Genomic DNA, 14,258 nt, shown 5'->3' with positions numbered 1-14,258 from the left:
CTCAATAATGCTGAAACCAGTCTGACTCATCAGTCCCAAAATTAAACATCCTGATAGTGAGATGAAGATGTGGTAGACCTAGTAAAATATGCAGAACCAATAAGCGATACTACGGATAATTTATCCAAAGTTGCTGAGCTGACACAGCTAGCCTGGAGACCTATGATCGACAGTCAAAAACTTCGTACTATAAAAGCCCAGTCCCAGTTATATTTTAATATACCCTTTCTTGAAGTGTATGTGTGAAGATTTCTCCCTTGACTGGGGATGCTGCTCAAGTTTACTCCTCATGACTGAGCAGAAGAAATTAGTCATGGGTGAATAACATTATCTCTACTTAACTGGGTTTTTTTCCTAGCTTTAATACAATTGCTTTAAGACAATTGCTTCAATATTGCATCATAGTGCACTGTAAGAGCTGTTCTACCTCCTATACTGTTTAGTAAATAATTCTGATTAAGATCTTTTTGTCCAATCATTATCATAATAAATCATACATATTTATATATCTGGTTTGCCATCCTTAAATCCTCCAGGACCAAGTTGTATAAAGGTTCATTTACATCTATATAATCCTTTACACATGAACCACTGACAGTCTGGGGCTAAGATTGGATCCAGCTGCATCCAGGCTCCTCTCTGAGAAGAAAGCAAGGGGGCCCTGTCTGCACCTTGTGACTCAATGGGAGGGCTTCTTTAATAACTAAACTTTGTCTGAAGCTCCCGCTCTGCTTGCGGCAGGCTCACCACACATGTGGTATATTTTTCTTGCACAAGATTGTCAGATTGGTCTTGGACTCCACAGATCTGTATGAGGTAAACACCCCTCTGTGGTGATCCTCTTTTACCGGCACCCCTTCCCAACTCTTCCACTGATGCTGACATTGTATTGCTCTGAAAGTGTCTGATTATCACACTACCTGACAGCTGTCTTCCAAGGGAAACAGCAGGTCTTGAACCTGCCCTGCACCATCTGTGACTAGCTCAGTTGTAGCCTGACATCTGGAAGCACTTGATGCCATCCCAGGTAACAGTTCAGGGCATAACATCTCCAAGGGCACATCCAAGTAGAACCAAGCAGAAGAAAGGATCCAGACCTTAGAGCAAAGGAGAGCACACTGCAGATACACAGGTCTGCTTTTGTCAGTGGACACTATTAATACTTAACCTCTCTCTGTGGACATTTTCACACTGTGCATCTACCAGTAAGAGTGAAAATAATTTGTAATACACCACTTACATTCTTTGTGTTCTAGTGAAAAGAGGACACAATCAGAAACCAAACCAAAGATTACCACTCTGCTACCAGGGGAAGTATTATCCTTCTCTGCAATATGCATAAACACCAACATAATAAAATAAATATGTATTTTGCAAAATGAAATGAGAAAAAAAACACAGCAGTATGGAAGAGATACAGAGTCGAAGAATTCGCAGTCCTATGTAACCAGAGTATTTTCCTTCCACTCCTCTTCATTGGAAATGCCTGTTCCACATCAGCCAATTTCATGAGCATTTTGAGGAGTTCTCTTCTCTTGCTCATTCTAGAAAGCATCTATTCACAAAAGAAACTCTCAAGAGCACATACAGAAAATGAACATTAAAAGAGAAAGAAGAATACAGAAGATGTAATGTCTCCTTCACAAAAGAAACCTTACACTGAAGTTTTAAGCAAGCTGCCTGGCCCACAGATCAGGCCTCCCCTGTTTGAATCCTACTGACCAAATTTGTCAGCACTACTCCCTTAGGACATCATTCATGCACCTTTCTAATGGGATCTTTCTCGGGGGAAGCAGGTAAGAGGTATGATTGTAGCTATTAAATTAGCATTAGGGTAGTCACAGTCTTGAAGGATTGGGCTGTCTTTGATCAGTTCCTGAATACAAACGTCTTTCAATTAACTTTACAATAGTCACACTGCATACAGCAATCAAAAAATGAAGCAAAGTCATTAAATTAGATAGTCTGTTTTCTAAAGAAAGCCTAAGACAACTAGATGACATCTCAGTGGCTGCACCAAAGAACACTAATGCAAAAATGGATTTATATTTTTGTTCTTAAACAAAATAAACATAGAACCAAAAAGGTATATACAAAGAGCCAAAGAAATATTATAGATGAGAAGGGCTTCCCCATCCTGTTCTCACAGTGTAAGAGTCCTTTCCATGTAACAGCTAAGTCAAAAGCATAAGTCACTAGAAAATGGAACTCAACAGACAAATACATGATAGGATGAGGCAAGACTTGATCAATCTCTTATGAACGAGTGATTTGGCATGAGAGTAGTACCACCCACAGCTCAACAGTTAGGTCTTGTAAACAATAAAAAGAAGTGCTTCATTCTGTATCTTGTGGTTGTCTATGGATGCTGCTTTCCTACCCTGCCAACAGGACATTTCATTAATTTGGAGAGCAGTACACCTAAAGATGCAGAGGTTCCTCTCTTGCTGCTGATTATACATTTTTAAAGTCATTGCTAAAAGTTTCTGGATGTGCTGCTTCCCAGTTCTAAAATCCTTTATGCAAAAGCCTGAAGAGGGAACAAACCAAAGACACTAAATGAAAAGAACACTAGCTAAAGGCTTCTGGAAGATTTAATCTCCTCTATCCCTATCTAATGGAAAATGGGCTACATAAACAGAGCAAGCTGATGGCCAGCAGCTAGCTTACAATGCACTTGCAGCCAACAGTGTCTGTATCCCACCCTTTATCACCTTCAATGCCAAAGGCCTGGGATGACTCTAGTTGCCATATGAAATTCAAGAGGTAAACCCACATTGGCACTTTTTCCTGCTATACCTATCTCCTGCCTGCTGGTGGGGACGGCCAAGTTCTCAAAAGGCTTGGGACATTCCCTCTGCTGCCTGAAATAAGGGATGCTGATGTAAACATGTAATTTGTTAGGGAAAGGGCAATGATTCAATACAAATTCTTTCATTACACTGAGCAGGTCACAAGCTAAAGTGGAAGTTTAGGGTTTGTAATTCAATTAGCCAGCATAATGGCAGTCTGTTCTCTCACAAACCCAATTTTGTTTTAGAGATCAAGCTTCTGTGCATTCATTTGGAAAACAAGATCCTTCTTCCAAACGCTGCTAGTTTACAGCTCCAGCCTCCTGACAGGTCCTTCCAGGTGCCCAGTCCATTCCTCCAGCAGCAGTCAACCAAACACCATTGGGTTGGTTCTAGGCAGCACAGGGGCAATAAGTCTACAGTAACAATGTTCAGATAACATAGTAGCTTTCACTATAGGAAGAATCCTCCTCAGAGTCCTCACTGTCACAACTGTTCATTGACAAGATGGAGTAGGTGGTAGAAGGGACACCGTTGTCACTGTCTGCGGCTGGCTTCACCATCACATTCTGTTTCTCTGCATTCAAAACACACAGATATAAAAGTTAGCTGTGACCACTGTACCCACAAGTGCTAAATTACTACTTGTCTTTGAAACTATATTTTAGCTTCTCACGGTCAGTTTGCAATAAGTCTTTCAAACTGCAGGATATAGGCCTTTTTCATTTCAGTTTTCAGCATAAAAAAAAACAACAAAGGTATGGGAGTTATTATTTGCTTGTTTTCTTAAGTGCTCTAAAGTGTTCTCTATGTCTTTTCCTATTAAGGTAACACAGGTGAGGAGGAGACATTCTCCACCCCTCCACAGGGACACAACAGGCAATGGAAGTGGCTAACTATTTCAGTGTCTTGACAGGTAAGAAAAGGAAAGAAAAAACGTGGTAAGGGGCTCTCAAACAAGTACTGTTTGTTCAGGACATTTATAGCCTCATCAAAAGCTTCATCTATTTAAGACTGAAAGCTGTCCTTCTAGTGCTGGGGCTACTAAGACTCCTAGAAAGGTTTCTTAGAAAGCCTTGACAGCTTCTTAAGTGCCACTTCCAACATTACTCTTCTTTTAACAGGGATATTTCTTAGGAATTAATTTTAAAGAGACAAATGGTTATCTTCATTTCAATCAAAATGTTTCCATCACTGCACAAAAAGAGGCACAGAAACCATTTCACCTTCCAGCTGAAGTGTGTCACAGTAAATTTAAATTATTTCCACTGGTAATTATTTCTGAAGGTACTCTATGAACTCATTTGCTTTTTGTTTGAGCAAGGATGAAGACCACTGGTGTAGCACACAATGGGTTGCAATGAAGGCACCACTTCAGCTAGTGCCCATCAGGCACCTGAGCAGACACTTAGGAGCACTGTGGCACTCTGCAGATGCACGCATTGCACAGGGGCTGCCTCAGTTCCACAGAGGTAAAAGCAATTCTTGTAGCTGAGCTGGGCAGCCCCTCAGCAATGCAGCACTTCCTGAGGGAATCAGACTGAAAGGGTTACATAGGTTGTCATTTCAGGCTTGAACTAGCACTGCTTAGTGATGTCATTCTATGTCACCATGGCACATCTATCAAAAGCACCTTTCTTTTGGTAAAAATACAATTTGGTACACTGCAAAATTAAGGATCATGCACTCCTCTCTATGAAGGGAAAACAAAACAATTACTTAAGAGAATACAGCAATAGAAATTTAATGGGTAGCAGGAACAGACATCTACATTTCAGCACCTAGATACCAATGTCAAGTGCTCTAGAAAGAAATTTAGAAGGAAGCAGACTAGGAATAACCCATACTGGGGTTTTTCATAAACCAATCACCATCATGCACAGTATTTTAGCAACAACTAGGCAAGATGTTATGCCTATAAGCCACAGTGGCTTTAATTCCACAAAAATAAACATCTCAGAGCAACTGTCAGTTCAGCCATACTTACATGATATACCAGTGTCTCTTTCAGAGACTTCCTACATAAATCTAGCACATAGAAAAGAATTCAGAGCTTCTTGTCAGGTCTGCTGAGTTTCTGTAATTAGGTACTCCACAGTTTAATCAAAAGTGCCTGGTAAATTTTTCAAGGACCATTCTATGTGTTTTTGCTTTTATTTGTTGTGATCTCTTTCAAAGAGCATAACCTTTAGCATGGTTAAATTAAGTTTTCCTGCCAGACCATGAAATTCATACTGAAGCCTTTTTCCAAACTTTGTACTAATTTTGTTTTACTATGCAGTAAAGCTAGTTAGTTGAGAGATCTCTTTTTTTTTGTGTGTGTGTGTTTCTGCAGCATTCCCTGAGCATCTTCTTGGTATATAGGTGCCAAAGAAAGTTGTGCAAAATAGATGGAATAAGAGATTGTACTCATCATGCAACATCCACCCACCTCTCACCTTTCCGCTCTCTGATAAGGCTCAGGCGATGCTCTTTCATTTCCACATCCAGTTTTTCTACCATCCTGTTAATGCAGTTGTCCAGCACCAGAGAGCGTGTCTTTGATTTGATCTCCTGCCTGCAGATAGGGCACTCCGCTTTACGTTTTGTCCACTCATTGATGCAGTAGGAGCAGAAGCTGTGTGCACAGTTCAGAGTGACCGCCTGTGGGATTCAGCAGAAGGACACTGGTCACAGCAAGCTCACACAGGCACTGTCAAGCAAAAATGTACTGAATACAGGGAAATATTAGATGAATATTTTGTATAGGGAAAGGGACTGGAGACCCCAAAGCCTTTAGGGCCTTCACAGGAGTCACACACAAACTCCCCCAGGCCAGCATTACAAGTCAGTTAATGGAGTCACTGTAAGTCACAGCAAGTCAGAAACAGGAAAAAGTAATTCATTTTATTACAAGTTACCCCAATTTGAAAAGGATAAATTATGGAAAAACCTCAGATACTGCAAAATAGCATCTTAATATACTGAGAAACCAGAAATTAAAATTTCAGCTAGCTCTTAAGCCATTATAACAAGGCTAACACATCAAATTTCCCATAGTAAAACAATAATGTAATGAAACTGACCTTCTAGCAAAACATAAACAAAAATAACAGTCTACACGACAAGCATACACTATAACTTATAGAATCAAATGAAAACAGGCCAATTTCTCAAAGAAAAAGTTTATCTGAACAATATAAACATCCCAGGACTTGACTGAATACTGTACCTCCCTTCCTTTACTAACCTCTCCATACAGCTAAACCTCAAATAGTCCAACTCTAGTCAGCTTAAAGCAAGGTCCACTACAAAATAATTCTTCCCCAAGCAGCTGTCAGCAGCAACTCAGGGCACCAGTTCAAAAACCTACACAAGTGCTCCAAACTTATGTGCATTTTAGGATTAAGCACTCTTGTCTATGCAGATAGAGACATTAAAGCTGAACTTGCTGTCAAGCAAAGAATAGTCAGAGCAGATGGAATAGATCTCTGGATCAACTCTTTCCCATAAGAACTCACTGTGGGTCTGTAAAGAAAAGGGCTTAAATATTGTGTTACTAGAGCTATGGAAAGCTTCTCAAGTCTCTCTTTTTACTGGCAAACCCATACAGGTTTAAACATACCTCGATAAAATGCTCAGAACAGATTGTGCACTGCAACTCATTCTCCAACACATCATTCATCTGATTCAACACCTCTTCTTTTTGGGCTCTCACCTTTTCCTTCTCCTCCTGGTGGAAAAGTACATGTTGTGTATCAACAAAGAACAAGGTTCTTCTGAATTGGCAGGAGTGTGTGCAGGGGGAAGAAAATCATACTGTAAATCTCCACACGTCAAGTGGAGTGGATATCTATCACATACCCAGATCTGTAATCTCTTTCCTCTTTCTAGTCTCAACAGTATTGAGACTATTCCCACCTACTATGGAGAACTTGGAAGAGAGAACAGCCATTACCCAAAATTCCCTTCAGCCTAAAGTAACTACCAGCAGACCAATCTTTTCAGAATCTTTTTCATCCTGTTCCTAGCAAGAGTTTGGCTTTAATCAGTTTTGGTTTTTTTTGTGTCTGATATAAAAAGCACAACACCCAACAGACTAAACACCTCAAATACTAAAAAAAGGAAGTAATACAGTTTAAAACATTTACTTGCATTTAACAACCTAATCTTTTTGTTTGCCTGTTAAGAGTTAAATTAGGTTGATTAGGCTAAGTACCTGCTCTATCTTCTAAAAATAACAGAAAAATTCTACTAACTGAAGCTATAGTTGAAACTAAATTTCCAAAGATGACATTATAAAAACAAAGCAAACTGTCAGTGGTGGATAATGTGATAACTTCCAAAAGTAAGACACAGGAAAGGATCTCCTTAATTATTTTTCACTCATCACTTTGTGTCAAGGGCAGGAAGAACTGTGGTTTATCTCATTCATTATTCAAATTCCATGTTGGTTGCCCTACAATCCCTTCTGGAACTGCTGTCACAATGCAGTTTTACTTGAGTACACTTTGACTGAAAATGAAGCACCTCACTTTTTAAACACTTTTGGTTTGCCGGTGGATTTTTTCCTGTTATTTCTGGCTTGATTTTTTGTTTGTTTTTCAAAGAAAGTGTGCAATGGGCCCATTTCTCTTCCAAAATGCACTGTTCAGCTGCTTTGGGCTTTCTTTATGATTGAGAAAGATCTAATAACAACTGTTTGACATCAATTTATGAAAAGGGCAAGGTGCCTCCTTCCAGTGTTGGCTACCACCTCAAAACAAAGAAATTTTGCACTATAGGAAGCCAGGCAGAGCCAAGATAAATGTTAAATAAACCATTTCCTCTGCTCATTTAGCATATAGTTTTTCACTTATGAATAAAACTAAGAATGCAGTTATTCCTTACCTTGGTTTCTTCCAGTTCTTTATTCTTGGCTCTAATTATCTCCTCAAAATCTTTTTTATTACGATTCAGTTCTTCCATCAAAGCACGATGCTGTAACAATACCATTCCAGAAGTTATAAGAGTACCATTCTAAGCTATCCTATTAAAGATACATGGTCATAGTCATAAGGTTCAGCACACTCATTTCTCCTATTCTCCTCTAGAAGAGCAACACATATAAGTTGAGGTGTTAAGGCAGTTTAACTTAAAATTGGAATGCACTGCCAGTTATTTATGACCTTCCCTGTGCCACCACTCTTTGCATTCCCTCTTCCAGGTTATTCTTTCACTTCAATTAGGTTTTTATTCAGTCACCTAAGGCACAGTCCTTGTCTTCTACCAAGAGGCCACAACATTTGGAAAGATTTAAATATCCGAGTTACACAGTTAGACCAAACCTAGACTCATAATCACTTGCCTCTTGCAGGACCTGGGCCAGCTGCTCCTTCAGATTCTCTTCCCCTTGTTGACACTTTTCTCCCTGGGTGGGGTAAGAAGTGGGGGGAAAAAAAAAAAGACTTGAAGAACATAAGAGAGAAAATTACTACTCTGCACACTCTCTTTAGAGGATATGCTTAAGGAAACAACACTGATTTTCAACAAATGGTGAGATGTTCCACTCAAGGGTTACATGTGTACAACAGAAATTAGACCAATCCTTTACTGAGTTAAAATGGATATATCATTTACAGTTCCATATTTGGAACACCTCCACATTATTCTAGCTCAAAAGGCACCAGCATATTCATAGAAGCAAAGAGATCAGCAACAGCTTAAAAGCTGCAACTCTGTCTCTGAGTACGTTCAAAGACTTTAGAGCTACCTAAAGCTCCAGGTAAATGTCCCATTGTTTCTAAGGACACAACTCCAAACTTTCTGTACTTCTGATGCTGGTATCTTGCCTTTAGCAGTAGACTTTAAGGAAGTAACTAATAAATTATTAGACTCACTCCAAGATGAATCCTCACTTTCTTTAAACCCGATTTTGAGCAGTCTCAAGTTCAAACAGATTTCTGTCTGTTACCAAAAAAGCAACTTATGACATATACTTACTGCTTAAAGGTACTTACAGATTGTAAGAGAGGGTTTTTTGAAAGTAGGAAAATAATCTACTTCCCCCAAGGGATTAAGGCATACAGAATTTCATTGACTGTAAAGACAGTGCACTTGCCATGCAAACTGGGCTTTATTTCAGCCATATACTGAGAGAAATTCACACTTTAAGTGATTATTTTTCTACTTGTCTTCTCTATAAGCAAGAGAGATCATGCAATGACTTTCATTTTTTTATTTAAAAACATGCTTCTTTACCAACTAAAATGCTTTATTTTGCACCTTTTTCTGAATTCCCCATGCAGCCAAATCTCTTGTGTCTCTGCTCTTTCTTTTGGTACGTGCACTGTGATACATGCTAAGTTAAATACTTCCACGAAAACTTTACTAGGGGTAAATCACACAAGCACTATTTTTGTTACTGTTCAAGAGCTATTTTGGATCAATGCCTTATACGAAGCATTCCATCAAAGTGAAGACACAGGTCAAAATTATTGCCACCACTATACCTCTAGCTTCTGCTGCTCTTTACAGAATGTCCTCTCCAGCTCTTCCACCTGCTGCTGCTGATGCTCTTGTTCCATGCAGAGTTGGTTCTGCAACTCCTGCAGCTCCTGTTCCATTACTAGGATCTCCTTCTGATCACATTTCCTGCGCTTCTGCTTGACATTTAGAACTGCAGTCTGCTTCTCCTGCACTTTGACCTTTAATTTCATTGTATCTTCTAGAGATTTTCTCAGCTTTTTCAAGCCAGTCCATGACTCTACAAGACCAGAGCCTTTCTGGTCCTGCTGGGGGACAGTCACAGCTTTGGAGTGAACAGGGCTACCATGCACTGGACCACTATCCCCCTCACTGGGTCCAGGAGAAGGCAGCTTGACATCCATCTTCTCTGTTAGCCGTTTGGCCTCCTCTGCCTGTCTCCATGATTTATCTAAAGGTTCACTGCCACAGGACATTCTGTCTCTTTTACATCTGGAGTTTGAAGGGCCTTCTGATTCACACGTCTCCAATTCCTCCAAACTGAATTTACGTTTAGGTCTTGAACTCTTAGCTTTCCCCAGGTCACTTCTTTGGGCTAAAAAGGGTCTAATTTTCTCCCATTCATCTTTAATTACTTCATACTCATATTCAGCAGTCTCTCTGTTTTCCAAAGGCACTCCCAACTCGATACGGTCTCCTTCAGCTATAGGATAGACTTTTGATGGATCCAGGCGCTGTTTATTAAGCCAAACTCCATTTAGACTCTGCCAATAAACACAGAACCACCAAAATTTAATATGCAGTTACAGTGTCTTCTGAAAGTTATTTCTGGCAACTGTAAATAAACACAGCCAACCTCTTCAGTGCTTTAATAAGAACAAGCCACCTCTTCAAATAAACCTTGTGATATCCAGTTTACAGGCTCAGTGTTGCATTTATTACAATTACTGCACTGTATTATTTACTGCACATTATTCTTGCATTATAGATTTTGTGTACAAGCACCAAGAGCAACATTCTGACATACATGCTTGTGCAGAAGGAAAACAATGAACTCTGAGGGGAAAAACCTGCACAAAAGCCTCAGAAATAAGAACTAAATAATTAAAAGACTCTCACAATAGATCATTGTCAGAAACATAGAATACTAAAGTAATTTTTCCTGACCATTGTTACCTGAAATTCCAGGAAAAAAATAGGAAATTGAAAGAAGCATTGGCTATACTCCTTGAAGAAAACAAAGTTTTTCATTAATACATGGAGACTGTAAAGAAGGAAAATGTTCTTCTAGAGATAATGTTCAAAGCACAAAAAAGGTTTCAAAATTAGCTCAAAAAATAGTTTTCAAAACCAGCAAAACTGCTCTGTGCTCAGGATGAACTGCAGAAACACTAGGAACTGACATAATGACATTCAATGAAACAAACTGACCAACTGGTCAACAGTGAAAACAGTTAATAGTTAATCTATGGTAGATGTTTCCTATCATGCAATAACACTAGGTTTTCAAGTTTATACATGTACTACAAGAGGGTTTTGTTTAAGAGCAGTGTAATTTTAATAGTAGCCACTCCATTCCTTTCTGACTAATCTGCTGTCAACCCAAACATCCTTCAAATGTACATCACGTGTTGAACATTTTTGTTCTACCAGTGCTGTTTTAAAGCAAATTATTCATTTTACTGTTTTCAGACCAAATGAGAAAGTGAAGAGATCATGATATAAAAAAGAGATTACTGAAGTCAAAATGAGACACAGCTGAGGACTCTTACACCAACATTTTATCCTAATCAGCTGAGGAGAACTTTCAGGAGAAACTCATTTGAACACAACATGAAGCTTGGTTTTTCTAACACTAGATTCTTGTTGAAGTTGATTATCATTAAAGCAATTGTGTCACTACAATAAGGAGTTGCACTTCATCTTTTCATTAGCACTCCAATAATGTTATCCTTTTGAAAGGATAAAATGCTATGTCAAAATTCATATAGGGTATTTTTTAACAAAGCAACACCAAACAGGTTCATAGACGGCAAAGTGCCCTTGGCCAGGCCACACTGGTCTGAAAAATGCTAAACCAAGAGGTGGATCTACATAGAGAAAGCAATCCAGTTTGCATCCCTACTGCAGCAGACTGAAGTTTCCTGCTGGAAGTGCACAACAGGTAAGACACATTCCCACGGACCTTCTATCACACTTTTTCTGTATCAAAGCCCATACATTGCTAGATCCAAAACAATGGATTCTATTCCATGAATCTCAGAGTACCAGGTCTTCAACTGGTCTCTGTACCTTGTTATCCTTGACAGTCCACTGCCCTTCTGCATTCTGCTGGAAGACACAGTGCTTACGAGAGATCATCAGGGGACAGGTTTTTGACACCAGCTGGTACGTGATATCTAATCCTCGGCCAATAGTCACCTAAAAATAAAGTAGTGTAGTTACTGTAATCAGTAATGACATGGTCAATTCAGTTTATGGCATTTCAATTTAAGTACAGCAAAACTCTAGATCAACGTTTTATGGTTATTCCAAAAAGTTTGGCATATCATGATTTTTTTTCATTGAAATTTAAGAGTACATAGAAAATGGAAGCTTACAAAGTATTATCCTTCTCTCCCACTGAGGAAATTTTTATTTCTCTGAGGCACATTACAACCTTGGTTTCATGGAAATCTTCCTCAGCAGCAAAGCTGCTCAAAGCCGCTCACAAACCATCTGTGTCCCACCTCAGTCATTACCTAACCATTTCTTCAAACTAGCACTATTGTGTGTGGGTCCCAAGATTACTTCTTACCCTTTTCTTTTGCTAGATCATCTGTTCAACCATTTGTGAACTGGAAAGATACAGGAAAAATATAGCCCAGAAAACTGCCATCAAAAAAAGTGCCCACTCAACATTGCCCTGAATACACAATACTTTTGTAAGTCACACCATCAATCTTATGTCTCAGAATCTAAGCTACATGCAGCTCATAACCAGTAGTAAAAGTGATCTAAGTAACTGGATTAGACTCTAATAGTATCTTCTGGAAGAAGGGACATAATTTAATTGTACTATTGCACAGTATCTTATTGAATCTCATCTAATTTCAGATTGCTATTTAAAGCACATCCCTACTCTCCCTCCCTCTGCTGCCTCCTCTGCACACTTCTCTTAATTCATGTGTGCATTGCATTACCTGAGCAGTTCTCACCTGGAGTTTAGAGCAAGAACTCAGACCCCCATGTCATAACCAAAGGCAAGGAAGCAAATTAAGAAGACAAAAGCAAACTTAACCGTGTTAGTGTCTACCCCTTAAGTGTTTCATACAGTTTTCTGTCAGCATGGATTACATATGTAAGAGGTACAGAGATTCAAATGGATAAAGACTCCCTTCTTCAGGAGGATTCAAACATAAAACCAGCTTTGCATTTGTTCCTGCAGTAGCATCCTCAGGGGCCATATGCAGGACCTCACATACCAATATGAGTGAGAGCAAGCAGGGCCAGTCACAAAACTCCCCCTCAATCAAGTTCATTTAGCAAATGAACTTGACATCCAAGATGTTACCTCTCACCTGCTGGAGTTCAGTGCTGCTCACAGCAGTACTGGCAAATCACATCCCATCCCCATATCAGCTGTGTTCTTTGGCACCAAAGTGGTCACAACACCAAGCCTGATAATGTTCAAGAAGTGTCTGGACAACACTCTTAGGCATGTGGTGTGATTCTTAGGATTGTCCTGGGCAGAGTCAGGAGCTAGACTCAATGATCCTTGTGAGTCCCTACCAACTCAGGATATTCTATGATTATGATTTAAATCTCCAGCAAAAGCAGTTTGTGCTCTGTGGCCTGGCACACCTACAGCACCAGAATGCCATCAGCCTCCCTACTGCAAATGACAACCACTGTGCAGACAATCAGAGCAGTAACATCCCAAACTGGATTCCCCACACAATTATCAGTGCCCTGGCTGCAAGCTGAGTTACCTCCAGTCCTTCACCGAGGAGATCTGCACATCTCAGGGCTTCAAATCCATAATGGGAGAGTAACAAAAGCATTGATTTGGATGGGTGCTTTTTGCAGTGTGTGAGCACAAGGCCTTGGCGACAGCATCAGCCACACCACCTGATTTTGACCACCAGAACAGTAATCCTCTTACACTGCCCCAACGTGATCACACATCTTTGCCTGCTGGCTTTTAGGGAAGAGTACCAGAGCCCATTTTTCAATTAAAAACCACGATCGCTGAGAAAATGGCTATTTCTATACCGCACCAAAACATAACCAACACAATTTAAACATGACCTCGTTTACACCCGAATACCTAATGCCTTAGGTACTGTTAACCTCGCCAAAAGCATCGCCTTGTTAATTAGGCTACGGACTCCCTGCGTCCTTACGTTACCGTCACACGAACAACTCTATCTAAATACGACAGAAGAATTTAAAGATTTAAACAAGCGAAGGCTTGGCCAAGGCGATTCCAGCGCCGGGGTCCGCCCTCCCCGCCCTCGGGCGTTACCGGGGCTGAACGGCGGCCGCTCCGAACGGCCCCGAACGGAGGCTGCTCCTTAAGCGGGACGAGGCGGTGCTTTTCCCTCCTGGGAAGCGCTGCAAGAAACCACGAGACCCCACCAAACTGCGCCCCGAGAGCCGTGCCCACCCGCCCCTCCGAGGGCCGGAGCCCGGCGCGGCTCACCTGCGTGCCGGCCTCCAGCAGGAGCCAGTCGCCACTGGCCCCGACTCGGCGGAGGCACCAGGCCAGGCACGGCACCCCGCGCACCGCCATGGCGCCCGCCCGCCGCAACCGGCGGCAGCGATCGCTGCGGCGGGGGCGGCGCTCGCAGGGGGCGGAATGGGATGGGGCGGAACGGGATGGGGCGGAACGGGATGGCCGCCCCGACAGAACCCGGGCTGCGACCGGAGCCCGCGCGTGCGCCGCGGGGCCGGCGGCGCGGCGCTTTCCCACCGTCCCGCGGTGCTTCCCCGCAGCCCCGCCGCGTCCCTCCGTGTCCCGCCTCCGCCTCGCACCGCCCC

The 14,258-nt window shown here is 41.2% G+C and overlaps 1 protein-coding gene across 2 annotated transcripts; it reads right to left on the bottom strand.

Moving 5' to 3' along the window:
• Nucleotides 1-1,351: 1,351 nt before the first annotated feature.
• Nucleotides 1,352-14,225, bottom strand: RNF8 (ring finger protein 8). Of its 2 annotated transcripts, none has more exons than XM_054629232.2 (8): nucleotides 13,921-14,225; nucleotides 11,529-11,657; nucleotides 9,263-10,000; nucleotides 8,119-8,181; nucleotides 7,662-7,751; nucleotides 6,397-6,504; nucleotides 5,224-5,435; nucleotides 1,352-3,369 (listed from the first exon to the last, which is right to left on the bottom strand). In XM_054629232.2, the coding sequence occupies exons 1-8, from the start codon at nucleotides 14,008-14,010 to the stop codon at nucleotides 3,330-3,332; spliced, it is 1,470 nt and encodes a 489-aa protein (XP_054485207.2). In that variant the 5' UTR covers nucleotides 14,011-14,225; the 3' UTR covers nucleotides 1,352-3,329. The 2 variants fall into 2 exon arrangements, with proteins under 2 accessions (XP_054485207.2, XP_054485206.2); XM_054629231.2 differs by having other exon boundaries at nucleotides 5,231-5,435.
• Nucleotides 14,226-14,258: the final 33 nt, after the last annotated feature.

This window comes from Agelaius phoeniceus, chromosome 3, assembly GCF_051311805.1.
Source record: "Agelaius phoeniceus isolate bAgePho1 chromosome 3, bAgePho1.hap1, whole genome shotgun sequence".
In the NCBI taxonomy this organism is placed as follows: Eukaryota; Metazoa; Chordata; class Aves; order Passeriformes; family Icteridae; genus Agelaius; species Agelaius phoeniceus.
This window is presented reverse-complemented; position numbering and strand designations above follow the sequence as displayed.

Excerpts from the sequence above, each read along its gene's own strand:
- RNF8 (XM_054629231.2), bottom strand. The coding sequence starts at position 14,010 with ATGGCGGTGCGCGGGGTGCCGTGCCTGGCCTGGTGCCTCCGCCGAGTC. Across the intron at positions 10,001-11,528 it reads GGACTGTCAAGGATAACAAG|AGTCTAAATGGAGTTTGGCT; the intron begins GTACAGAGACCA and ends GTTTATTGGCAG. Across the intron at positions 8,182-9,262 it reads AAGAGCAGCAGAAGCTAGAG|GGAGAAAAGTGTCAACAAGG; the intron begins GTATAGTGGTGG and ends TACCCCACCCAG.